Here is a 27112-nt window from a genome sequence, read left to right as displayed (position 1 = left end):
TAGTGAGGTGATTGATTCTGTGAAGAAACAGGGGTCATTTATGGAAATAAGGCAAATGTTGTGCATGCTGGTTATATTGCATTTCACACCGAAATACTCAGCAAAAATGGGTCGTTCCAGACATTGCTCTGAGGAACAGCAGCCTTGGGGAAAGAAGACTTAAAGTTACCTTCGAGCACTGTTACAATCAGAAGAAGGCTGTGAAGCAAAGCTATCAGCTAGAAGCCCCCTCAAAGTCCCATTGCTGAAAAAAAGTACTGTACTGAAATTTGCCAAAGGACACATTGACTAGCCAAAGGAGAAATGGAGCAACATTCTGTGGACTGATGAGAGCAACCTTGTTATTTTTTGGGTCTAGGGGCCACACACAGTTTGTCCAACAACCCCCATGCACTGAATTCAAGCCACAGTACACGGTGAAGACAGTAAAGCATGGAGGTGCAAAAATCATGTTATGGGGATATTTCTCATACTGTGGTGTTGGGCCTATTTATCGCATACCAGGGATCATGGATCAGTTTCAATACATCAAAATACTGGAAGACGTCATGTTGCCTTATGCTGAAGAGGGAAGGCCTTTGAAATGGGTCTTTCAACAAGACAAGGCAACACCCAAAACACATCAGTAAGCGGGCAAAGTCTTGGTTCCAGATGAACCAGATGGATGTAATGGAGTGGCCAGCCCAATCCCCGGACCTCAATCCCATACAACACTTGTGGGGTGACATCAAAAATGCTGTTTCTGAGGCCAAACCCAGTAAGGCAGAGAAATTGTGGAATGTAGTTCAATTGTTCTGGGATGGAATACCTGTTCACAGGGGCCAAAAGTGAGCAGATGTGAAGCAGTTCTCAGAAATAATAGTTATGCAACTAAATATTAGTGCAGTAATTGAAAGTAAAGCAAACCCTTGAGATATGTTTCAGTTCATTCAGTTATTGTTTGAGTTTGTAAAGAAAAATGCAGTACTTTTTTTTGAACAGCGTAATATTCCTTTTTCTTTACTTTCTGTAAAGGTAGAACACGAAGTTGATCAATGTTGGTCATGTTTTGATTTGGAATTGAATGTGCAGGGTTCCCAATGCATTGATATTATGGAATTAAAAGCTATTCTAAGTATTTTGAGCATTATTCACTTTTTAAACACACTTCTATTATTCTGAACACAACATAGGCTTAATCTATTTTTCAATCAATTTTTACTTTTAAAATTATACATGTACTGTATATCAAGTTGTTCTACAGTAGTTCTACCTTGCAAGTTTTGAATGTGAACACAGCTTTCCAGTTCTCTACAACTTTTATCTAACAGATAAGGTAGCTGAGAGTATAAAACACATTATTAGGTGTAACTTTATACTTGATAGTTTGGTGCCGCTGGAGGTTCTGCCAGATGGCCCTCATTTTCTGCCGGATGTCCCTCACCTTCCGCTTTCTTTGTATTGGCATTCTAAATTCCGGTTGATTCAGGAAACATCCTGAGAGCTAGAACCGACAATCAAATTATATTTATCTTTTTTTTTGAGTAAAATTCTCATCGCACACTCAACAGCCATTTTAATTCCAATGCTCGCCTCCCTACAGGCACATGGTTCAACAAAACAATTTCCTTTCCGAGACTATTTTGCAGAGGCACCATACCTTTTGCCGTTTGCAATTAGTGTCACCCATGACGATTGTGGCCAATAAACCTGTTCATGTTTTTCAGCCACACCCTCCCCTACAGCGCTGTGGAGGAAGGTCTGGCAATGCAAGACTAGATTTTACTCTACTATTACCATCACATGGTTGATCATACCACTTTGTAGTTGGATGGAGACTGGCCACCTGAGAGGTTTAGACTCCGCCTCTTTTCCCTCACAGAGCTGCTCTGGTTGCGTCGGATTCGCTCATTCTGCTCCTGCACGCTCATCTTCGACTTCAGCTCCGCTGGAAACACGGCGCTCTTCGGCCGCTCCTGTGACAAAGATGTGGCATAGGAACACAGTTTTCAGTCTAGTCCTATTGGGCCTTAGGGGTGCCAATCCAATGGTCATACTATACAACTAGATAGACAGCAACAACTAACTTGGACTCTGAGAGAAAGAGCTAAATTTTGCAGACTTAACAGATTGGTGCAAGTGAACCGCACATCACTGAGAGGACTCAGGCAAAATGCAAAACAATCCGGAACTCCCCATTCAGAATCTTCAATTAATATAAGTAATAATCTAATTGCCAGTTTTATACATATTTCTGCAGTAGCATGAGTCCATGAATGAGGCATTTGTCTGTGGTTAGTTCACTTGTGTGTAATAACAGCAGGACAGTTGAGTTATCTAAACTGCTAAAGTCAGTTGGGTAGTGAGGATAACACTGTCAGTAGGCACCTGGGTTTTTTATCTAATAATGATGAGATGTATTAGATAAAATCTTTTGCAAAATCAGTTTGATTAAAATAAAAAAAGTAAGGCTAGATGAACTGAAATGTTCAATATAATAAAGTAATTGATTTAAAGGCCCAGGGACACAGCGTCTTGCTTTACTTTCATCATTTCTCTAACTGCGCATGTTGGTATTGGCAACATGCGTAGTTAGAGAAAAGTACTCAAAAGTTTTTTCTAAAGCAAAACTCTTAATTATTAATAGAAATATATAGATATTCTAATATTTAGCTTTCAAATGTTTAAAGTGAAGAGTGAAAAGAAAAGCATTATATATCAGCACAATGTACTTATATTTACGTCTTTTCAAGGTGTAACTTTCAATTCTAATTTAATGCTTGATAGTTGAATAAATAATAATGCATCATATTTCAATTGTTATGGTTTGTAAGTAAAATCTGAATCGGCAAGGTAACCATTAACATTTCTCTGTCAGGTAAATGTTGTAATACAATGTTTTTGTCTACACAGTAAGTCAGTAGTATACAGGTGGGTTGCTTTGGGTCCCTCTGAAAGTTATTTTGGGGTACAATGGTTCTGGGGAAAACCGACAAGCAGTGATAAAGGAGGCCAAGCAGTCGGCCTGTTCCTAACCGAACTGGCACTGCAGTGGTGAGCCAAAATGAATAATGAGGCCAGTATTGCTTGACCTCTGGTAGGGCCAGGATGATATAAGCACTATGCTTCTGCCTGCTTCTCCTCAAACTCAACCTTTTTTTTGTTCTTTAATGGAATCGGATTGATTTCTCTATCTTTGTGTTTCATCTTTATCTTTCTATCTGATTTGTTTCCCTTTTCTTCTTTTACAGTATGCTGATTGTTCGCAATAACTAACTTTTTTAACTAAAAAACAATCAATCAATCAATCAAGTCATACAATTTCATGGAGTATTTGGCACATTACCTGAAATGGGCCATATTGACCATTAACAGAAATAGAAGGGTTAAGAAGGACATTTGATAGTATTTACATGCAGTTTAGGTTGACATACCCTAGAGATTCCATTAGGCACTCTGCCATTATGGCGGGAAACTCTAGCAGAGCTGCTGTGTGATTCGTCGGTGGGGGACTTCGTTCTAGGAGGGACAATGCCAACTGGCAAGTGACACAACAGATAAGTTTAAAACCATGGGAAAGAAGAGGAAGCTGAATTATTAAAGTTTAAACTATACAGCAATGTATGCATATCCTGTCAGCCTCACTTGATTCAATGATACAGTCATACCTCAAAAGAGTGAATTCTTAACTGGATTAAGGGTTTTCTTTCATCTGTAATTTACAAGTGTCAGTAGAAAGAGATAAAGTGTAATAACATGCTACATGAGGTTTTGTGTAACAGCCTAAGAGTTAATTGCTAGATCTTGATCATCAGCTGAGAAAGGATCAGTAGCATTATTACATTATTCGAGTAAAACTAAAATGGAACTGTATCTCAACCTGTGTGTGTGTTTGTAGTCAGATTTAAAATGTGTAAAAGAATCTCTTACTGTGTACTGATATTTGTGATTGTGTATAGGAATTGCCAAATGTGTAAAATAATCTGTGTGTGCGTAATTGTATTTCTAGATGTGTAAAAAAAATCTGTAAACAAATACAAAAAACTGTAATAGCGTAAATCCATTTTGATTGAAAAGTCAAAAACATATTTTACCGATGCCACATTGGCTTCATCATCGCTGCTAGATGCTAATGAGAGGAGTGTGTGTTTTAGTGTTGTGTCTAGCAGCAATTACAGCCTACAGTAGCTATCGAGGCTTTATTTAACTAAAGACAAAATATTTTTGTTCTACTCCAAGTAGATAATAAACTATTAAATATAAAAATGACTCACCGAAATCGGTTGAGAATTGTAAAACTTATAGTGATAGACAAATCTACACACACATTTGCAGATCTCTGTTATGGCAGAAGTGTAGTAAAAGAATGAACATTTACAGATTTGTCTATGCATTTACAGATCTATGTACACATTTACGGATCTATGTAGGCATTTATAGATTTATCCACGCATTCACAGACCTATGCACACATTTACAAATCTTAATACACATTTACAAATCTGATTACACACACACAGATCAAAATGCAGTTGCACAACTCTCCACACACATTTGAAAATAGTTCTGCAACAATACTGGCTCCATACTTAGAAACTTAAGATTTGGTCGTTGCACCTTTATTCATGGTGGATTGTCTATCCTGGACCTGGTCTTGCATGTCACTGATGTTGTTGTGTTCTCCAAATTTGGGCTGCAAGGAAAGAGAACTGATATTATGTGTCATGTATCAATGTTAAGCCTAAGGTGAAAAAATTCCAGTACACATCCAAAGCTGCTAATTAAACAGTGAGTGAAAGTATAATGTTAAAACGCCTTGCCTACCTGTCATGGCGGACACAATAAAGGCCTGATCACACCAGTATGAATGACTGTTTCTACAAACTGTCTTGACAGTGTTGATCTTGACGGAACCAGTATAAACTGCTCCACAGAAGAGATACAACATGGTCTGGGGCCAGTCATGGGACAGGACTGGTTGGTACAAATGCTTTGCCTTGAAATAACTGTGGTTATTAGGGGTGTTATGATTCTCCAAATCCACAATTTATTTTTTGGATTTTAGGGTCACAATTTGATTAAATTTTCAATTTGAAAGTTTTTTTCAACAGCAACAACAATGCAAGGATAAGAGCCACTAAATAGCAGGCACAGTAGTAGTGGGTACTTTGCAACAACAGTTTGTTTCCCTGAGTTTTTTGTGGTGAAATTGAATACACCATCATTTGTTTTAATATGCACATGAATGCACAATGAAGCCTCGTCGGAGTGTACACGCTTTACCTTTTTGTATGTATACATAACTCACTCGGGGTAGGCAGACTGTCACACCGGTGACTTCAGGGAAGCAGGAGGATTTTCCAGTACAGTTTCTTCGCAACTCGGACTCTGACAATTGTCATGCCATCTGAAAAAGTCAAGCTGCTGCCTAGCAGTAAGCTAATGCTACCCTGTGTCTTTAGCTGCATGCTACCAGCCAGAAAGCTACACTGCATCTGTTGTTTTTTTCTTTGGACGTGCGCAAGTAGGTTGGAAAAAAATACTGGGGGAATTGCCACTCCTGCTTCTGATTTCGATAGTTTTATTACTTATAAATCATAGTTTTAATTTTGATAAATTTTTGATTTAAAATTGAAATTGTGACACTTCAGGGTGACTTTCACTGTGCTGCTTCCTGGTGTAACCATGTGCCTAGAATGTCTAGAATGACTACATCGCTACAGCCACTACACAAATAAGCACATAGAGAGTTTGACAGAGGATCTGTGGATGTAGAGAACTCCACACCGGGATTCCTACTAAGAGCTAAGTGCTGCTCGTCTTTGGCATCGGAGGGGCTCTGCAACGAAGCACCTGCAGTGCATTTTTTAACTAAAATGTTGAACAATAAAAAAGGAAGCTCCCTGTTACAGCATGCAGCTGACATGGCTTTTAGTGGCAGATTAATTAAAAAAGAGCCAAGGGGGAGCAATCACTTATGGAAAAATGCTTTGGAAGCTCAAATAGAGGCTGATATGGAGATACAGAAGGATCATCAGAGGCAATGGCTGGAGTGCTTGAAAAAAAATTGAGGTATGGAAGAAGGACGAACACTTGGATTATGGAGGGATGAATGGTATCTGATGATTGACAAGGTTAAGAGTAATGTTTTTAAATGATGGCATTGGACAACAGTTAGGACTGGGTGAAGTGAGGGCAGGACAGGGGCAGAAACACCCAAATACCTTTCTGATGTGAGAATCTTCACCATCAAGGTAACCGTCATCGATGCCCAAGCTGCGTAGCCAGGTGGCGCTGTCAAAGGGCAGGGGAGGGACGGAGGGAGGAAAGGTAGGGGAGGGCTCCAAAGGGTAATAGGACTTGGGGAGGGGAGGCCTTGGGGGAACACTTTCCTAAATCACCATAAGGGCAGGAGGCAAGGAGGGAGGAAGGAAGGGAGGGAGAAAGGACAGGTGGAAGAGAGAGTGCTGCACATCAGGAGGAGTGATAAAAAGCCAGGCAAGTGCAGAGCAGAAAGGACTCATGAGAATGATTCTTGTGGAATGGGGTCTTTATCTTAAGTTAAAGAGTTAGCCATGGAAATCCCCAGGTTGTTATAGTTTCAAATTTTATTTGGTTCCTTTACCCAGTTTTCTGTTATTTCCCTGTGTTTCTGTCGGTACGTTCTTCATTTTGCATCCTCCCTGTGATCCGTCTTCCCAACCTGTTTTTGGTTTTCTTTGTTTTTTCCTTGGACTTGTTGATACCACAACGCAGGTGCCTAATGAAATACCTGACAGCTTATGTGAATTCATTCACCATAAACAGTTCACAAGTTATTTCTCACCTAGAATATTTTAACAGCATTGTATGCTAAGAAAACATTTAGGGTCCATCTTTGGAATTGGATTTGAGATGGAAAACTTTTACTGCAGCTCTTTGTCCAACACGTACTTGTATCATGCTCAAGTACAGCCTTAAGTAAACCAGACCAAATAACTAATTTAAATGTTCATCTCAGATATATTTCTATATTTTATTTAGTTGATAGGAAACTCTAAACACGAATCTTGAAAACAGATCGGATTCATTTTTGATACAATGGTGAGTTTTGTGAAGACATCAATGAGAGAACATGGCACTTCCAAGTTTTACGTATGGTCACAAGTGAACACTTAACTTACTCTATTCTGGCCAAATGTTTTCTTTTCCATCTCAAGACCCATTACATTAAATCCCCCAAATCTTTATGTGAATCAGACTGAATCCACAACGGTGCATCAGAAATGCATGCACATTTTTGCGTTCCATGAGATTGCTGTAGAGCAGTGAAAGCATGTGCACAGATAACTGAAAGGTTGGATAAAGTTCTGTCTGCGAAGGCAATTACAGCACCCATAGCTTTACTAAAGGGGAAAAACATGATGCCATGATGGCTTATAATAATGCCAACAAAAAAATGTTTATGATTGGTGGAAAATATTGTCACTGTATTTATAATATTATGAATCTCAACAGACTGAATATGGTATTATCAGAATCAAGTATGGATAGCCTATTCTTTAAAGATTGGTCTGCATGAACACTTTACCGGGTGAATCGGACTGTGTTATGGCACGCATCGCTGCATTAATTTTAAGTCCCCCTTGATTGTTGGGGTAAGTAAGGGGCCTAGCACTTGCACCAGCATGGCATGAGGACCTAGACGCTAGTTGCTGATGGAGTTGGCTTTCAAGGCTAGCACCTCCAAAACAAGTGACTGAAGATGTGAAAAGGTCTGGGCTGTAGCGCAAGGATAAAACATCAGTCTGATAGGAGTCTTGGAGAAGCAGGAACTCTGATTCAGGCATAGAAAAGTATTTGTTGGAAGACAGGTTTCTTAGGCCACCATGGTATTTTGCTGAGAAGTGAAATGGGTGGTTTTCTGGATAGACATCTTTTCTGAGGCCAATCTTAACTTCTTGGCTGCCAACATTTGAGGTCATCCAACTAACTTCCTGAATGTCAGAAGTTTGGGTTTGGACTGTGTCTGTATGCTTGTTGATATATTTGGAGTCCTGGCATTTTACTTGGAGAAAATTGATCTGTTCTGCTGCTCTGGCTTTGGCAGGATTCATAGGTTGGTCAAAGTTTGCGTTGATTCTGCAGTTGAAGTTTGGGTCTGTTTCCTCTATCACAGGGTCTAATCTACTCAAGGACTCCCCAGGGTTTGGGAAAGCTAGGGAGAACTGAGGAAAGGTAAGTTTGTGGGTTTCACAACCATAGTAATTTGTGTTTTCTGCATGCAGTCTTGTGTCAGGGTCCATGTAACTTCTGGGTCTACACCTAGGCTTAGGGTTGGTTTTGAAATGAGTCACTATACATGACTTGGGACGGGGTTTAGGGCTTGACTTTCTACGCACTTCAGGGTTGGTTCTGGAGTCGGAGAATGGGCTTGTGCCAGGTTTTGGATTGGGGTTGGTGGCTAGCTGGATGTGTCCGGTGCTTACCTCCGGGCCCAGCTGTTTGGTGGGGGAGGCCTGGGAGCCGGGCACTGGGGAGAAGGGGCTGAGCGGGCTGGTGAGGCTTACTGAGCTCAGGGGACTGGCTGGACTATTGGTGCTAAAGGAGCCTGATGCACCACTGGCCACTGTGCAAGAGAAATAGAGGAGGGTCGGGGATGGTAGGGATAGAGCCATTAGAATAAACATGATTGAGACACTGGTTTTTCCACTAAACATGTGATTTATTTCCAGCACCAGTGTGCTTGTTACCTCTGTGCTTGGCTGTGTCAGTGCCTCTGGATGAGTTATTCTTGTGCAGTCCCTCCAATACATCCTGGACTCTCCAAAACTCTTTCTGGATGTGCCTACGGACCAGTTCACTCTGCAAAAAGCCAGTACAGACAAAGTCATATGAGAGCTGGAATGTGAAGTACTTTTAATTGAAAAACTGTTGAAAGTTAGGTCTATGGTTTATCTTTTAGGATTATCCATTTGTTGTTGAACTACCTAAATTGATCTTTTCAATTATGTAAACACCACAAACCAGATTTCATTCAGTTCTATTGTGGTATAGGCAGAAATCTCAGAGACAGGTATCTGATAACCTGGACAAATAAAACAGATATTTACAGGGCAGGCTACCATGAAAGGTAAGGAAAAATATATACATTATATGGGATAAATGCCCATTTAAGCATATATATGCATTTTGCAAACCTCATAACAATATCACTTATACTGTTTCTGCTAATTACATTAATGAAAGCTTTAACTAACCATTGAAAGAAATATTCAAACCAAAGGTATATTTAGGTATATATAATTTTATATTTCTTGTGCATTATTTTATACTGGGGGTGTTCCTGAGATACATCTATTTATCCAAACCATTTGGTACTGATTTTTTATTTGACCCTGACCACTTTGTTATGTCTGATAACCTTTGAGTCTTTACTACAAGTTCAATTTAACATTAGGTCATACAGAATTATCTAAGGGCGGACCCAATGATATGTTCAACACAGTCAAAGAGTTTTTGACGTTGCGTTCCTGTCCTATATTCACTTCAGACAGAAAATGTATCCACCAAGCCGCAATACATCATTACGCTGTTAGGAAACACAAGATCTGGGGGTCTCTAGATTTAAAAGAATGAGATCCTGAGCATAAATGATGTACAAGAGCTGCGGAAAGGAGTAAATGTTAAGCTTAAAAGTTAGGAAGGAGATTTATTTTCTCATTGATTAAACTGATTATATGGCAATCTAAGTGGTTATCTAACATATTTATCATTATAAGCATATTGTATGTATTTTTGTTTTTATTTTAGTTTCTTGCAGTTTACATTAACTCCATATTGCAAACATCCATTTGGAAACAAGCTTTCCATTTCCCATATCAGTTACAGCTGGGCTTTAACAACAAACAGGGATACTGCCAGTGTGACCCTTTACCTGCCCTCCTGCATTAAGCTGCTCCCATAGATCTCCATGAATGGCGTTGGCCTCATCCTCCAATGCTTCAAACTCCATACGATTGGTGGTTAAAGCCTGAGAGAGGTACAAATAAATGCATGTCATGCTCAGAAAGTTTCTAACATCTGTGGTGGACATAAATCGTGCCTGATTTCTTTTCTTTATTATGTCTTTCTGATATTAAAATCTCTCAGAATGAATTGAGAATAAATGATAAGATAAAAAAAAAGTTTTTGTCTATCACATAATGATAAACGATTGTCTATCAATTGACAATTGAGGCAATCGACAAGAGGCAATCAAAGCGGCTGTGCATTTTTTTTCAACCGTCCAACACTATGCACACATGTTGTGGCCATTTTATGCTTCTACAGATATCCCACCGTGATCAGGAAACACAGGGGAGATACTTGGTTTCTCTCACTGTGACTCTAAAGTTGGTACTCGCTCCAAAGCTAATCGCTATCACTCTCTCACTTCTCCCTCTACCACACACTCCCTACACACACATACATGCCGGCTCGACGCACACACCAGCGCAGAAGCACAACACAGCTTTTAGACTTTATTTCCTGCATGGAGCATGTGACATTGTTAATTATGTATTGCAAGTTTTGTACCATTTTCCTGTCTATAAAGATATTCTGCTAAATATACCACTTTTTAAGCAGCACTTCCTCTCACTTAAATGGACCTGGATCGTTTGAAAGTGTACTGAAAGTTGTGTGGATAAATAGTAACATTAGCATAATTTATTAATTTTTCTTTTGCAAATGGAGGGGAATATGTTTATATGTTTGTATCTTAATGTGTTAGTATGTGAGTATGTGTTTGAGCAGAGTAAACTGTAATCCCTTATGAGAGACAGAAATTGTTGTACATGCAATGACAAAAAAGTCATTCATCTATTCATTCAAGTGTCTAAAAAACTCTATTATAAAGGATAATCTGGGCAGAGTAAGATTGTTAAAACACACACACACACACACACACGCACACACACAAACACACACACACACACACACACACACACACACACACACACACACACACACACACACACAGGTGATGTTATTCGAGTCTATTATGAGTCTTACACTGGAGGCCTGGGAGAGCTCCCCTCTGATGTTGATGAGCTGGTTCTGCAGGGTCTCCTTTTTGAATCGCAGCTTCTCCATGGCCAACGGCTGGTTATGGTACAGCTCCATCTCCTGATGAGTTGCCACCAGCGCCTCCTCTAGGCTATCCTGGAAACGGCAACCATGGCAAGCAAGGAAGAGGAAGAGTTGATGGGAAACAAGCTTTCCTGCCAATATTCCTAAACTTAAGTAACAGGTGAAGGATTTCAGCTCCCCACTCAGTCTCAAAGACATATTCCAGTTAAGTATAACAGTTGTGATAGTAATTATTGTTGTTGTTATTATTATTATTATTATTGTTACTACTATCTGTGTTGTTGGGACATATACTTTATAAGTACAGGGTTTCTATAAAAAAATAGTAATTGGGAGTACATTATCACAGGAATCCCATACAACAGCAACACAGAGGGAAGAATGTAAAACGGACTCACCAAAGACTTCAATCATGACAAAAACTGAACATTTTGGTTAAGGTTGTGTACATGGCAGTGCTGTTGTACTGTATCCGGGCTTTAGAATGACACCCGCGAACCCGGGTAAAAATGTAGTTTGGCGGGTAACATTGTAAGCCAATTTGCCTGGCGAGGAATGAAGCATGTAACCCTGCGTCTGTTTGAATCGGCCAGCTGCACAAACGATTAAGCAGTGTTTCCGAATTGGTCTGTTTTCTGCAAAAATATTTGGCAGTTTTGTGTGCGTTTGGCTTGGAAACGTAATCTTCGTCTGTCAACACTGCTAGTGTTACTAATCCTAAATTTCCCATGAACACTATGTCGCATTGGATACGTGCCTTGCATGTGTGGTATCGATTACAATCTACGCTGAACTGGAGAATACTTTGATGTATATCTGTGGCACTCATAATCTGGTTTGTGTGGCTAGTGGAAAATCTTTGGCTGGTAACTCAAAAAAGTTCATTTAAAGCCCTGACTGTGTTGAATTTAACTGCCAGGTGTTTTTATTTTTTGTGGCCAATGAGTATATGTCAGAAGAACAGAACCTTTGGTAAGAAGTGTTAAATGCACAGATAACATTTTTTTATTTATTATTATGACAACACATTTAGCTTTCCAATACAGAACATTTCTTAAACACATGATATCATACTGTGAAAAGTGATGTACCTTGTCCATTCTCAGTCGGTGGACAACAGCCTCGTGGTCTTTCAGAATCTGGCTCTGCTCACACAGTCGACCCAAGAGTTTCTGTCGGAACAGGACAACGGGTGGTTATGAATAAATAAAAGAATAGAATAAAGAATAAAACCTAGAAAAAGAGTACAAACATATGTAGCCACATGAATACATGCATACAGTACAGGGCTAAAAGCATATAGACACCAGGACAATAAACCTATATCTGATAACTGTGTGAAGTTTTGTTATAATTATCTTAGTAATTCTGAGAATTCTTATTAATTCTCTTCTAATTATGGGCTAACATTTGTTATGTGAGATCATAGTTACCTTGACCACTAAATCCTAATCCTCATACTTCAGTCCAAATGAATGTTTGTGCCAAACTGAAACATTTTCCTTAAGTTGTTCCTGAGATAGACTAGGAGACTGGTACGCGGACAGACAGACGGACAACCCGAACGCATAATGTCCCCGGACACAGCTGTTGCCGGCGCATAAAAAGTGAGAATCATGTTTACTGTGTGCATGCAGTGTCTCTTACACTGGTTTCAATCTCGTTGAGCTTCAGTGTAGGATGTAACTCTCTGCTGTAGACATCATGGAAGGGAGGTACCTGGTAAAACAAGCGTGGAACAAATCATCCAAATGATCAACCTCAATCAAACAGTATGAGAGGAAGGCAAAGGTTGTTTACATTATGTTCTTCATTCTGAGGAATGTACAGCTTTATTTATTCAGAAAGTCATCAATAACAATTTCTATGAGAAATGACAATTTTTCTGCCAACAAAGAATTGGTTATTTTTGCAATGAGCTATAAGTGATTATTTTTTCCAGCGGCGCTTTCATGTTTGCAGCAGCACATGGCAGGTGACTACGTTTCTGCAAAAATACACCATGTTACATCTGCCACCAGTTGGATGGAGCCAGAAGAACTCCATGGAGCCAATCTTCAGTCTAATATGAATGAACATGCCGGCATATATACATACAGTGGACACCTGCACGTTGACTCATTTATAATTGTCACAGAAGCTCTTTGGTTCATGTCTCAGAATGACGAACTGAGTTGAAATATGTCATGATACATCTTGGGCTATAAATAACTGAAAGGAGTTGAGTGGGAAGTATCCCCCTGCCACACCAGCCGTACATCCACATATACAATGTGTCCTCCCAAGATCTCTGACTGAATGAGATGAATGGGAACATGATGTTGCTGAAAACAGCGTTGCCTAAAACCAATCTTTATAACAACACCATACAAAGTTGTGATGAATGGTGAAATGGCTGGACAATTTTAAAGGACATGACATCTTAGCTGAATGAGCCGTGAAGAGGATTTCTAATTCAAGCATTGACTCTCTGAGCCAGACGCTAAATATAATTAATAATGCATGGTTTGGGGGGATTGTCCGGATAATACTACATTCAGTTGGTGGACGTGCTCACACCTGCAGCCTGTACATCTTTTCTGCATATATACGATCCACACAGTCATACGATGTTTTCAGTAAAATGACCACAGACCCTTGCATCTAAGCGGAAGCAGAACGTATGATAAAAGAATTACAAAGGAATGATGAAGAAGAACATAACCTTGAATCTGTTTGACTGTAAATGACAGTATGGACAACATGCATGCAGACGAGACAAGGACTGAAGACAAGAGAGGCAGGCTTGGGTTGGTATGGAATACCTAGTCTGTTGGTCGATACAGGCCTTTGTCCTGGTACTAAACTGGCCTAGACTGGACCAGTGGTGGAAGTTAACTAAGTACATTTGGAAGTACAAATGTTAAGGTATTTGTACTTTACTTAACTCTTTTCTTTTCATGCCACTTTTTACTCCTTCTCCTCTACATTTCAGAGAGAAATATTGTACTTTTAACTCCATTACATTCCACTGACAGCTGTAGTACTTCACAAATTAAGTGAAATGATCAGACCATTAAACACAGAACAGTTTGGATTGTTTCTGCATTGACTGCTTTTACTTTCATACTTTAAGTACATTTTCCTGATGATACTTACATACTTTTAAGTAACATTTTCAATGCAGGACCTTTAGTTGTAACAGAGTACTACTACAGTGTGGTATTAATACTTTTACATAAGTAGAGGATCTGAGTACTTCTTCCACCACTGGCCTGGACTGGCCAACTAGCGTAGAAGTTCCCTAATTAGTTCCAAAGTCAAAAAGGCGTTTCTGACGAAAAGTCCACCTGGAAAATAGAGTGACTAGTTAAGGCTTAACCCCTAAGAGAAGCAGCTGTGATGCAGTGCTGCTGGCTAAAGCCTGCCTCCCTGCGGAGCTCTCTCTCCTCCCTTACTTGTATACAGAGCTTTGCTGTTGAGGATGAGCGCTCCACCATTCTGCGAACCGTGCCAATTAGGTGGCTTCCCTCGAGCACCTGAAGATTCAGCTCATATTACAGACACCTGGCAACAAGCTTGAGGAACAGCATGATTGGAACAACACTGGAACTCTGCTAGGGTTAAGCTAATAATATTTCTTTTTAATTTACAGGCTAGTGTCCTTTAGAAGGAAAGGAGAAACATGGGAAAGGAGACAATAACAGGGAATAAAGAAGGGGGGAGGAAACTCAGACACTGACTGGGTAACATTGTGTGTGAAATATGTAATGGCAAACAATACTGTGTGTGTATCCTCTTACCTGTTGGTCTAAGTAATCCAGGTTGCGCTGCAGCTGTAGATCTAACATGTCCTCCTGAGCCAAGCAGCAGCAGCGACAGCGACATACATGGAAATCACACAGATACATACTGTACAGATAGAAGGCTTTCAGATAGGACAGCTGCAAAGCAAAGCACCACAGCCAAGCTGCTAATCACACTGAAGCTCTACCGCTCCTTAGCCACAATCCAACTGGTAGACTTTACACTGAATTAAACACCGCTAGATGTTAATGTCTGGGTAGGTTTGGATTAAAAGCTGCCCAATTCACTGTTCTCTGTCTTTTTAACAAATGGAAAATATCTTTTATTTATTAAATGTAATCTCAAGTCTTTGTTGCTATCTTGTTCTGGGGCTTCATCAGTCTTACTACTTTAAAAAGTGGGAATGCTTCTTGCGCTCAGCATGATGGTGGCGGTGTGGACGGAGTGGTGTCCTGGCGACTCTGCGCGGAGGGTCTATGCACTGACCCGTCCACCTCCAAGATTTTGTACCAATGCAATACCATTTGTACTAGCCTAAACTCAGATTGGCTACAGAGGAGAAGCTATCCCTGCCGCTGCGGCCGCACCGACCACATGACATCTGTTTCAGTACCATTCGGTTTGGCATTTGGCGCGCATCCGAGTGCGATTGTTGCATTCACACTTGCCCAAATGAACTACACTGAGGGGGAAGAGCCACTGTAGTGTGATTCAACTGAACTAAATGAGGCAGGTGTAAAGCCCCCTAAGTCCCGTTGCTCCTATGTGTAAACTAAAACACATACACTCACACACATACACTCACACACAAATGCACACAACAGCGGTCCCAGCAACGTGTTAGGGACAGGGCAGCAGAGAGTAGAAGAAGAAAGAATAGGTCCAGACAGAGAGTGGTGTGTGCAGGGTTAGTACAGATATACAGGAGAAACCCTGAAGCAAAGCTACACATACTGCACTGCATTAAGTGCCAGAACTACTGTGGACCGGACTGTGTGTATGGCTATACAGTATGTAGTCCAGTAGACGGAGATGTAGTACAGCACAATAAGACACATACCATTTTATTGTGGATGGAAGGGGATACAGGGTAGTTGTAGTGGTATAATCCTTGGCTTAAGGACCTCCTATCACCAGGGTAGTCATACTGAAGGAGGGAGGGAAGGTAATAAGGAAGGGAAGAATTGAGGCAAGAATGAATGACAATTGTTAGACTGGAGTAGGATGAATATGGATACAGCAGATGAAAACAGAACATTATCTCTCATTCTTTCTTTCATCCCTGTTGACTTCATGAGGATCTGTTTGTATTGCCCACGGTCATTTACAGTCAATTTTAATTTTCAATTGTAAAAAGCTGGATTCAGTTGAACTATCAGGGAAAACATGAGATACAAGCTGGCTCCCATTAAATTAGGATCTCTGATCCCCAAAATAAGGGAGATGTTGTTGAAACAAAGAAATGATCAAGTTGAGTTGGTACATTTAGGGCTGGGTATCATTACATTTTTTTAGATATTGGTACCAATACGTGACTTGAAAATCCATTTTAACAAACAAAAATTACAAAATTATACATTACGGCACAAACCATTTCATTTTTTCAGCTACAACTACGAGAGCTCTGTGTAACGTAGAGTTTTTTTGTTAGACAGCCAATCAGCAGCATGAGTAGATCTTGGTAGAAGAGTTCTGCATGCTTATTGGCTCACTGACGCTGAAGAGATTTGCTCTTTGGAATTGGGTATTGAATGACTGGGTATGGATACTAAGGAGGCAATTTGGTCTGTGCCTAAAAAGTGTCAAAGTGCAGTACCCAGCCATAGTATGTATGATTCTAAAAACACATATTTGTGGTTTTACCTTGGGCGAGCTGAGGGATCTACGCAGGCTGTAGACGGATGGATCAGCATAGATCACGTCGTCCCTCATCCCCCTCTGAAAGCGGTCAAAGCGGGCAGACGGCGACCGGGCCGGTGAGGCAAAGTTGGGCGAGTAGGATGACGAGGACGGAGACCTGGGCACGGACCTGGAGCGCGGCTGGATGGACAGACGTCTCATGGATGTTTCCATTCCACCATAGCACTGCGGCCTCCACTGCTCCCTGGGCATTGTGGGTCCGTACAGCTGATGTGGTCCGTCCCTCAGCGAGTGGCGCTTCTCCTCAACAGTCCAGCGCCGGTCGTAGCCACCCGCAGTAGAGACGGAGCAGATGCTGTCGGGTCGGACCCCCGGCGGGTACAAGGCGTACTCCTCCACATACTGGGGGCCACCAGGGTAGCCATAGTAGTCACCAGGGACCCCCCGGTTCACTGGGTAGTAACGAGACGGGCTGCAAGGACAGGAGATGATTGCTTTATCAAATGTCATGTCAAGTCATGAAATGAGTTTAGTTTGAAGGTGTTTACACCAGCAGCAGTAGGAGGTAGGTTTTGTGCAGCCTCTTGATTTTTTTTAAACAAAGGCAAGACTAAAATAAAGAATGAAATGTCATATTTGTGAGGAAAGCCATCTGTATTGTAACGCAAACGCACATCTCTTGCTACATTGATAAGACCATTTTATTATGATCTATAAACACATTACACTTTTATTAATTATGTAAATTGTAAATTCACTGTGTAAGCCACTTTACTAAACAAATACTGTACATGAGGCCTTTTGCTTGAGTTTTGTTATTATTTAGTCAGATATCAATGTTTTCCCTCAAATGTCTGTCCATGGGCTGTGGTGTACAGGTACACTATATTAGTTTGCCGAGAGCCTCTGGATCTCAATAAAATTAGTCTCACATTGCCAGCTCTACAGCACTGTGGAGGTGGGTCTGGCTACACCACACACATATTCTGACATAGAAGAAAAAAAACACCAATCACATTCGTCTTGGGAGGCACAAAGCTCCGGGCGCAGCAAGCTATTAAACAGTGGCTCTGCTGAGTAGTCTCGGGAAGGAACTTGTTCTGGGGGAACATTTGCACATCATGCTATATTAAATGAAGTAAACTGTACACAATGCAGTAACGTATGCTATATAAATTAGCTGCATACATTGTCATAGATCATTTACATTTCAGATGCATCCAGCGCATTCGGAATATCAGGGTTTTTACGATATTCCGTGACGGTTTACGACCTAGCTCTGTCTGTTGTTATGGTTGCTGTACACAAAGCAACCATCAAGAAAAGCCCACATTTTTGGTCAGAAGGAGAAACACTCCATTTATGAACATTATAAAAGAATTGGGTATCAACAGGTTTTTTGGATAAGCACAACGCCAACTTTTTCAAGAAGGTGGTTGAAGGAATGAAAGAGGGACACTGTGTCCACATGGTAAAACAAGTCCTCCACCACTGGAAAACTTCGATACTTCTAAAAATCCTATTTTGTGCGGCTGCATGTAAAAGGGAATATTAGTGGAATATTCACTTTCATTAGCCATGTACAGAGCTTAGTCAGCATGGTCAGCAAAAAACATAATACTATGTGCACGTAAACGTAGCCACTGTCCGTAGCTATGTTTCCAGTCACATGTTTTTATGCAAATTAAGTAATATTGAATGAAAAAGACCTCATGGAAACACTAAAATTTGATTGAATTTCATAAATATCGACACAAAGTTTGTACGCTCAATCTCATCGGATTTTCTCTTAATCGGTAACCAGCTTACGCGATAAACGCTGATGGAAACGTTATTTGCCAAATAAATAATAAATTGCAATCACGTTTTAAGTCATTTTAAGGTTGCAACCCGCTATAAAATGATGAAGAAGTTTTAGATAATTTCTGCAACCTAGAAGAAAGAACTTTTGAAATTCAAAATATAACTGTTATGGTTGTGTGTGTTTCAGTTTCCTGTTTTATTTTTTAGTCTGTGTTTTCTCCCATGCCATGTCTTGTTTAACTTCCTGCCTTGTGTTTTCTCCAGCCTTTGTGATTGTCTATCCCACCCTGATGTGTTTCACCTGTTCTTGAGCCCGATCTCACCTGTCCCTTGTTCACCTCGTTATCTTTTGTATTTAGTCTCTCTGTTGTCTTTGTCTGTTGTCAGGTCATTATTTCTGTATTTAATTTTTTTAATTGTTTTTGTCTCGGTCGTCCTGTTTCTTGCGATTCCTGTTTTTTGACTTTCACTACGTTGGACTAGTTTTTCCTGCTGTATTGAGGACTGCTTTTGTTTTTATGGATTATTGTATTAAATCCTCAAAGCTTACGCCTGCTCTTGCCTGGCTGTCTCTGCATTTGGGTCTGACATTCTCTGGATTCCTTTAATGGCTATTTTAGACAGCAAAAATCTATAACGTGTGTCTGCATTGCCATTGTTGTCATATTAAAGCTTGATATGTCGCTCTCAGCTGGCACATGAGCACATTACAAAACTTTCTTCGCAAATGTTGGCTTGAATGTTGTGCGATTCTGTGCAAAAATGAATGGAAACACCTCAAAATGTATCAAGTCTATTCAATATACCAGTATAACTGTAAAACAGCATGTGATGTCATTAGGCACATGTTTTTACTGGCTTTAAAGCCATTAGATGGAACCACACTTATGTTTTTAGCAAATTTAAGATAACTGGATTGACGAAGTGGATGGAAACACAGCTAGGTGGTTACCATATCCCTATGACCACTGCAGCATCATCTAAAGCTAATGGCAAAGAACAAGACTGAAGAAGATCACTTTTCACTTGTATTAATAATATTGAAATATTATATTTAAAAGTTTAGTATTAACACTACTGTGGTCATAAACATTGACTAAAACTATAACTATGAGTACTAAACGTTGTAATGTAACACTGCTAGCTGATACTGCGTCAACAGAATTGTTATTAGTACTTAGAATTCTTCATGGGGGAGACAGAAACTATGCACTATAGCTTTAATTCTTCAGTGTTGTCTGTATTTTTTTTTTATTATACTTTATTAATCCCACAAGGGGAAACTACACTTTTACACTTTTCACTCTGTTGTTATTACACACAGGCCTGAATTACACACACGCTCAGGACCTACACATGCACTAATGGAGAGATGTCACAGTGAGGGGGCTGCCCATGGAAAGGTGCCGCGAGCGGTTGGGCCTTGCTCAAGAGCACCTTGGCTGTGCCCAGGAGGTGAACTGGCACCTCTCCAGCTACCAGTCCACCACCATACTTTGGTCTGTACGGGGACTTGAACCAGTAACCCTCCGGTTCCCAACCCAACTCCCTATGGACTGAGCTACTACCACCCCCAACTATTTATACCACTATGACCCCTGTGTTTTGTTTCCCTTGTCATTGTTTGATGTTGTTATTTATTAGCACGTTCATGTTCTGTCTTGTTCAATAAAAATTTTAAAAAATAAAGAGAGAGAGAGGACAGGTGTCATTTCCCCCCCCCCGTTTTACCTGTTGAGGTCCTCCTGTGAGGCCATGCCCCGCCGCTGGTTGACCCAGTGCTGCAGCTGGGCCATGGAGCTCTTCCTCTGGGCCACCCTCTCTGGAGCCGTTCGCGGCACAAAGCCCCTCCTCAGCACAACATTTTCCTGCTGCTCCCTTGGGTCCCTCATCAGGCCGACACCCCCCTCAAGATGTCCCTGAGGGGTACGGCGTCCGCTGTGACTCCTGGAGAGCGGGGCTTGGCTGTTGCTGTTATGGGGTGCGGCATTGCGAGTGCCGTGGTTGCTCCAACCGTTTGGATGTTGACTCGGGTGAGGGGCATGGTCAGGACCAGGTCCTCCGCCTTCATCTTCGCCGTCTCCGCCGCCTACTCCGCCGCCTACTCTGCCGCCTTCTCCGCCGCCTTCTCTGCCACCTTCTTTGCCGCCTTCTCTGCCGCCTTCTCCTCGTCTGCCGTAGTCCTTTGTGCCCTCCTGGTCGGAGCAGGGGGTGGAGGGCGGGGGTGTATCAAGGCTGTTCACCCCGTTGAGTTTAGGGTAGGAGGGGAAGTCATTGTCCGTTTCATTGTGTGCTTGTGTGTGTGGATGCTGCGGGGTCTGTGGGTTGGGTGCCTTGGTCACCATGGTGTGGTTGACGTCATCTGTGGCGTCCGAGTTCATTCTGAGAAGTATTAAGTGAAAGGAGAGCATGAGGCCAAGGAACACCACTTATCCTAGTGGTGGCCAAATGAAGCCTCATAAAGTTAAGGAAGCAATTTCTTTATTTTCTGAGCCTTCTAGATGGCACTTTCTGTTTAACAAAAGTTTGAAAGCACACTGAACTGCCATTCCTTGGGCCTTTTTAAAAACAAAAGCACCATCTCCGCCTCAAACGCTGTATCCATACATCCCTGTTTCTGGGCTACTTTAGAAAAATGGGGGTGCATGGCAGGCTCCTTGAAAAATTGATTTTTCAGGTGAATGTACACTAATGAAAACATAATTTCAGTAAGATTTCAGCCAGATAGTCTTGCATTCCTAGACCTTCCTCTACAGCGATGTGGAGAAGGATCTGTTTAGAGCCCACAGCATTCTGGGATGGGAGAAGAACATGCTCTTGTTTCTAGGCATTTTTTAAAACCAATCAGAAATGTCTTGGGCGGCGCCTAACATCAGACGGAGCCACGGTGCCTCTGCTAAATAGCCTCAGGGAGGAACTTAGATTGGACAGATGGTCTAGTTACCTGTCTGGATTTACCCTGTAGAGATCTGAGGAGCAGTTAACCATAGTCCTCAGAAATCCACCAGACGTTAGAACGCCAACACAAAGAAAGAAGACGGACATCCGGCCAAAAAGAGTGACATCCAGCGGAATTTCGAAGCAAAGCAATCCCTGGAGTGGAACATTGTGGATGTAGACTAGACTACGGATAGACTTTCATAAATTGCACATACTAATCCTTTAAGATATAAATAGTACACAATACTGCCATGACTATATTCGACAGGCACTATGATTGCCTATATTGTCCATCATGGCTCCGCGCGTGTGTGTGTGTGTGTGTGAGGACAGTACCTTTGTGTTGGCTGGATGATGACCTCTGCAGCCTCGCTCATAGCTCTGATCCACCCTTCTTGTTCCTCATGGCTGTCTGCGCTGAAGTAGTATGTCCTGGTGCCGGCGTGCTCCGCCTGCATGCAAAACACAACAGGATCCTTCAACTCGTCGTCCACACCCTCCTCTTTCTCCGAATTCACCTAGACAAGGAGACAAAACACACAGAGGCCGCACACATCAGTAACAGTTGTTGAACCATCCCTGGTATTGTCTGACTCCAAACGCCCAGCATCTCTATCAACACAAACTTCATCTCCTCATGCAACCAAGAAGCATGCTACTGAAGATGTCCAGGTAAAAGGTCATTCTGGTTTGTTATTATAAGTAAACCACTTTATTAAAAGAACTATTCAGAAACAAAGAAGAACCTATGAGCTGGACCAGTAATTTTTTTGTTTTGTTTTTGTTTGTTGACTGTTAAATGGTTGTGAGTTCCTCAGTTCAGACTATTTTGGTCTTGTTTTTGTCCAAAAGGATTGGTTTGTTAAAGGTGGTGACACTGATAGATTTCTCTATTAACCATGAATAATGGACGCGTGTGTTCCCCGATCTCAGCAATTAACTTGGTCAGTATAATGTTTCTGTTACTAATTCAATTAATAATTCAATTCTCAACCAATTGCATCTTGATTTTTTATGTACATTTCCATGCATGCTTTTAAAAAATATACATACGTTATAAATCTGAGTTTGCTACTTAGTTTGCTAATCACTTCCTAGACAAAGCAGTTAAACAATGCTTAGATTGTGACATTTATTTGTCACACACAAGTTTTCAAGCATAGTCATTCCATATTTAAGCCTTAAACATGTTTGTGAAAGTCACCTTCTCTCACAGTAATCTTCCATGTCAGAGGCTCGGTCATGTTTAAAGGTGGAGAACATGAAACATGAGGTGGTCAGATGTAATGTGATAAAGTGGATGAACAGCTCTAATTGTTTTATATATGTCTTATTGTGTAGAGAAATTTAATTATTTTTTTCCTTTTAGCCATTTTTGTGTTTTTCCTTTCTGCACTAAACTCTAAGCTGTTGTCCATTATCCCATCCACTTTCAGTCACTTTGTTTTTTGATTTGTATATATCTGGAGACAGTAACTTTTAAATAAAAATCCACACATAAAAAAAGATTAGTAACTGATCTGCATCGAGCATTGAATCATTCTAGAGAGAATCACAATGCATCTAAGAAAAATATTTTTTCCCCACCCTAGGATATACCTACAAAAATTAAACCCAAGTTTTGATAACCAGATATATCCTTTAATGACATCAAGGCACAATCTTCTGGTCAGCTACACGCACTGATTCTGTTTCAGTTCCAAACAGCACCCCTTAATCCTTAAATATCCTCCCAGGTCGTCTATATTTGAAAACTCAAACCAGTTCACAGTTAAGTTTTAAAACATTATAGGGTTTGTAGCAGGCCTCCAGGAATTGCGCCAGGCTTTGAAGCCAATTTGACATAGCGGCCAAACAGTGGAACTCCTGTGTTCATTACTTAAAATACTTTTCCCCATAGGCTTACATGACGAAAGAGGTGTCTGTAAGGTGTCGGTGGAAAAAAACATCACAACCAGGGACTGAAGTTTTTGGCAACTAGCCACTGTGGCAGCATCAGTGTGTCCCTTCACATGTGGCAAATCCACCGCTCAAATCCCAGGATATGGCGAACTTTGTTGGACTTGTCACAACAGTGGTATAAAATAACTGATGAATCACTTTATTCTAATTGGCTTCCCACCAATTTGCCCGCATCTGATGTGTGGTCAGGTGTTAATTTCAGGTGCCAGTTCCCCACCCTTGCAAAATGATTTGTTTCACTATCAGAATTTGATCCATTTGGTCTGATAACATTTGGAAAGTTTATTCAAGACGTTTCACTTGCGGGATTGCTCCGGTGCAGCTGGAAATTCTGCCGGATGCATTTCTTTTCGCTGATGTCCGTCCCCTTCCTCTGTCTTTGTGTTGGCGTTCTAACCTCTGGTGGATTTCTGAGGACTATGGTTAGATGCTCCTCAGATCTCTGCAGGGTAAATCCACACAGCTAGCTAGACTATCTGTCCAGTCTGAGTTTTCTGTTGCACGACTAAAACTACTTTTGAACATACACAAGTTCCACCAAAACAAGTTCCTTCCCAAGCTTTGTGCCGCCAAAGACGATTTTGATTGGAAATGCCAATAAACCTGAGTACGTTTTGGAGGAAGGTCTGGTAGAGCGAGAGTAGCGGAGTGCTATACCGTAGTCTTCGGCTTGCAGAGGTCTCTAGTGCCCCTGCTCTTTGGGCCACATAGTGCAGAAGCAGTAAGTAGGCCATTTTACCCGCAAAAGTTGAGCTTTTTTGGCTTCATGTGCCACTGACCCACTCTTATAGGAATGAATAGGGCTCCGCCTCAAACGACGTATCCAGGTCTTATTATAAAACTATGGTTTGTAGAGGTGGTATTGGTTGCAATAACAAAATCAGTGTCTTTGAACAGCAGATTTAACATGCAGTCAACAAAACAACCAAAACAAAACTAGACAAGACTGTCATGCATGAATCGTTTGGTTTCCATGTGGTATGCAGGCATGCAGTACACAAGATGTAAGCATGCATTCTTTACAGACAGGACAGTTCAACACAAGGAAGGATGGTAAAACATCAACACTGTACCTACTGTACTTTCTACCACGACAGGAGACAGCCAGGGCCAGCAGACCTCACGGGGTGGACAGAGGTGGGAGGGAGAGGAGACAATGAGTGGGGGGATGTGGTGTGGTAAAATGTTAATGTAGTATCAAAGGTCACAGGTCACTGCTAATAAGGGTGATGTCAGGGAAGCAATCTGATCCTGTACTTTAATAAAAATACTACTACCACACTTTAAAGTAAAAGTATGTAAGTATTATCAGGACAATGAAGTTAAAGTATTAAAAGTAAAAGAACTCAATATAGAAAGGTCCTCCCATTTTAGAAAGTGTGAGGGATCCAAACAGTTGCATCTCAGCTGGACTTGTAGGCTGTTATATTGTTGGCTAGTTTCACTTATTATAAAACATATGCATGTATAAATTACATTTGTTTTGTGTAAAAAAAAAAGAATCTGAATTTCTGAAGTAACTAGTATCTAAAGCTGTCAGATGAATATAGTGGAGTAAAAAGTAGAATATTTCTCTCTGAAGTAGAAATTGACATGGAAAGAAAAGACTCAAGTAAGGTACAAGTACCTTAAATTTGTTCTAAAATACAGTACTTGAAAAAATGTACTTCGTTACATTCCACCGCCACTGGAAATCTTTTCTATTAGGCAGTGTCTGTCTATTATTAGAAGAGGAGAGATGGTTAAAAACATCTGGAGCCTTTAAATAGCTTACATTGCAAAGAAGATACGGGAACACTTTACTTGAAGGTATCTACATGAGAGTGCCATGACACTGTCATGACACATCATTTTAGTGTTTACTTTTGAGGACATTTAGGTTCCCTATGTTTATCAGAGCCATATTCAATGTGAAGGGACACAGGTTTTAAATGCAAATCCACATGGACAACTGTCAGTTAACAAACATATTGCCCACATGGACACTAACTGTGCATGAGTCACTAATAAGGGGGACACCTTGTATGGGTAGACAGTCATGTTTAAAGCATCACTATTGTGACCCCAGAGACACGCTAGTAATGTAATGATCACAGATACACAGCAATAAAGGCAGCTGATGCAATCAAATTATGTAACGTGTAAGTCAAAACACGTTCAGTGATATACCACAAGAGGACAGCACAAGCAAATAAGCTGGCCAAAGATATCATTCATTGAAATTTAGCAATCATTCACTGTGGCCTTTTCTGACTGATTCTACCATCTTATATGTAAAACCTGAGATTAACACGCCAGGTTACAGTCTGCCACACTGACTGCACATGAGCTCCAAACTGCTGTAAGCTGAAAATATTTTCCAAAACACTAAATAAATCTGGGCGGTCAAATTCAACTTACGGGGTCACACGGGAAAATGAGAATCACATGGGCCAGACATTTAGAGTTATTGCTTTTATTTCATGAAAAAAGTCAACGCAACACTCAACTCCCGATTCCAATGTTAACTATACAGTTTCCTCAGGAATTTTTGTTACAGAATGAGTTACAGACAAATGATACAAAATATTCCTTAATTTCTATTAAACTGTGCAAAACAACAGATGTGTCCTCATAACAAACAGTAAATTATTAATGAGATTTAAAAGAAAATCCCAACTTCAAATAAACTAAATAAATAGAAAATAACAATAAACTAGGAAGACATCTGAAGTCATACACGTGAAAGTAGATTAGGCCCTAAGCAGGATTTATTTTTATCTCAACCATCCACCACACTTGACAAGTGTCCTGATGACCGGATTTTCACATGTGGTTCATCAATATTTCATCTCTTCCAGACAGCTTGTAGTCCAAAAACCTGGAAATTATGTTGGTTCTATTCCCTTTAACTCAAAGGGTGTTCAGTTTACAGTGAAAGTAATGTCTGTGGATCCCATGAGGCTTAACACATTTATTAATTGCTAGTGATTTCAGTTTTCCTTTGCTTGATGGTGTTTCAAGCTTTAAAATACCAAAAACCTTCTGATTATCTTCTTAGTTAAAAAAAAACCCATGCACTTAAATCTAATCACATTTTAATCTTGTGTGAATGATATTGATCTGAACCCATGCAGTCCAAGTCCTGCTTTTACCAATTTCTCACCAACAAAACCCCCTCTTGCCCTAAAACAGTGCGTGCAAATATGTATAAAAAAAATAATAGACATTTTTTTATCACAATTCTCAACATTACACCTCATAAACCCTGATTTCTAAACAAAACAAAATTATGATGATTTTTTAATAAAATTGAGAGAAACAGACCACACTCACAGACCAGTTCTGTTAGTTGAAAAAGAATTACACTTCTAAATGTAACTGCCTTTTTTGTGGTGCCTTTTATATTCAATGCAATGTTGAATTTGTTTAATTAAAGAGTGTTTTATTGAACAAACAATTTTGCAATTTGTTGCATTTTTTCAGAATAATAATCTGTTTATTAATTGCAAGTAATATATCGTAACAGCGATGTTTAACAATGCATGCTTTCCTCATATGGTGCCCTGGAAAGAATCATGTGAATTATTATGTGTGTGTGTGTGTGTGGGGTAAAGATGCTGTCAGTGTGTCGACACATTGGTTCTAGATTCGACCTTGGCTGCTGTAGTGTGTGTGTGTGTGTGTGTGT

At 40.5% G+C, this 27112-nt stretch overlaps 1 protein-coding gene and 1 long non-coding RNA gene across 19 annotated transcripts in view; one reads left to right on the top strand and one right to left on the bottom strand.

Moving 5' to 3' along the window:
- plekha6 (pleckstrin homology domain containing, family A member 6) overlaps window positions 1-27112 on the bottom strand; it is a 77657-nt gene that overhangs the window by 12434 nt on the left and 38111 nt on the right. For 5 of the 18 annotated variants that reach the window (XM_032512462.1, XM_032512467.1, XM_032512463.1 and 2 more), the window contains 17 exons: window positions 21817-21998; window positions 20702-20922; window positions 20272-20629; window positions 16741-17209; window positions 15938-16024; window positions 14874-14927; window positions 14529-14609; window positions 12739-12810; window positions 12183-12263; window positions 11014-11163; window positions 9896-9991; window positions 8712-8823; window positions 8448-8587; window positions 6204-6371; window positions 4597-4672; window positions 3414-3517; window positions 1797-1955 (listed from right to left, as the gene is read on the bottom strand). In XM_032512462.1, coding sequence (XP_032368353.1) covers window positions 1797-1955; window positions 3414-3517; window positions 4597-4672; window positions 6204-6371; window positions 8448-8587; window positions 8712-8823; window positions 9896-9991; window positions 11014-11163; window positions 12183-12263; window positions 12739-12810; window positions 14529-14609; window positions 14874-14927; window positions 15938-16024; window positions 16741-17209; window positions 20272-20629; window positions 20702-20922; window positions 21817-21998 — 2610 coding nt within the window. The remainder of the gene's footprint in view (window positions 1-1796; window positions 1956-3413; window positions 3518-4596; window positions 4673-6203; window positions 6372-8447; window positions 8588-8711; window positions 8824-9895; window positions 9992-11013; window positions 11164-12182; window positions 12264-12738; window positions 12811-14528; window positions 14610-14873; window positions 14928-15937; window positions 16025-16740; window positions 17210-20271; window positions 20630-20701; window positions 20923-21816; window positions 21999-27112) is intronic. The other 13 variants (XM_032512468.1, XM_032512480.1, XM_032512479.1 and 10 more) reach the window with 10 other exon arrangements.
- The window catches only part of LOC116687259 (uncharacterized), a 17268-nt gene continuing 15886 nt past the window's right edge, over window positions 25731-27112 (top strand). The window contains exon 1 of the long non-coding RNA XR_004331500.1: window positions 25731-25740. This is a non-coding gene — a long non-coding RNA (uncharacterized LOC116687259). The remainder of the gene's footprint in view (window positions 25741-27112) is intronic.

The sequence above is a fragment of the Etheostoma spectabile genome, chromosome 4, assembly GCF_008692095.1.
Source record: "Etheostoma spectabile isolate EspeVRDwgs_2016 chromosome 4, UIUC_Espe_1.0, whole genome shotgun sequence".
Classification (NCBI taxonomy): Eukaryota; Metazoa; Chordata; class Actinopteri; order Perciformes; family Percidae; genus Etheostoma; species Etheostoma spectabile.
The sequence above is the reverse complement of the archived record's forward strand: the minus strand, read 5'-3'. Positions and strand labels throughout refer to the sequence as shown.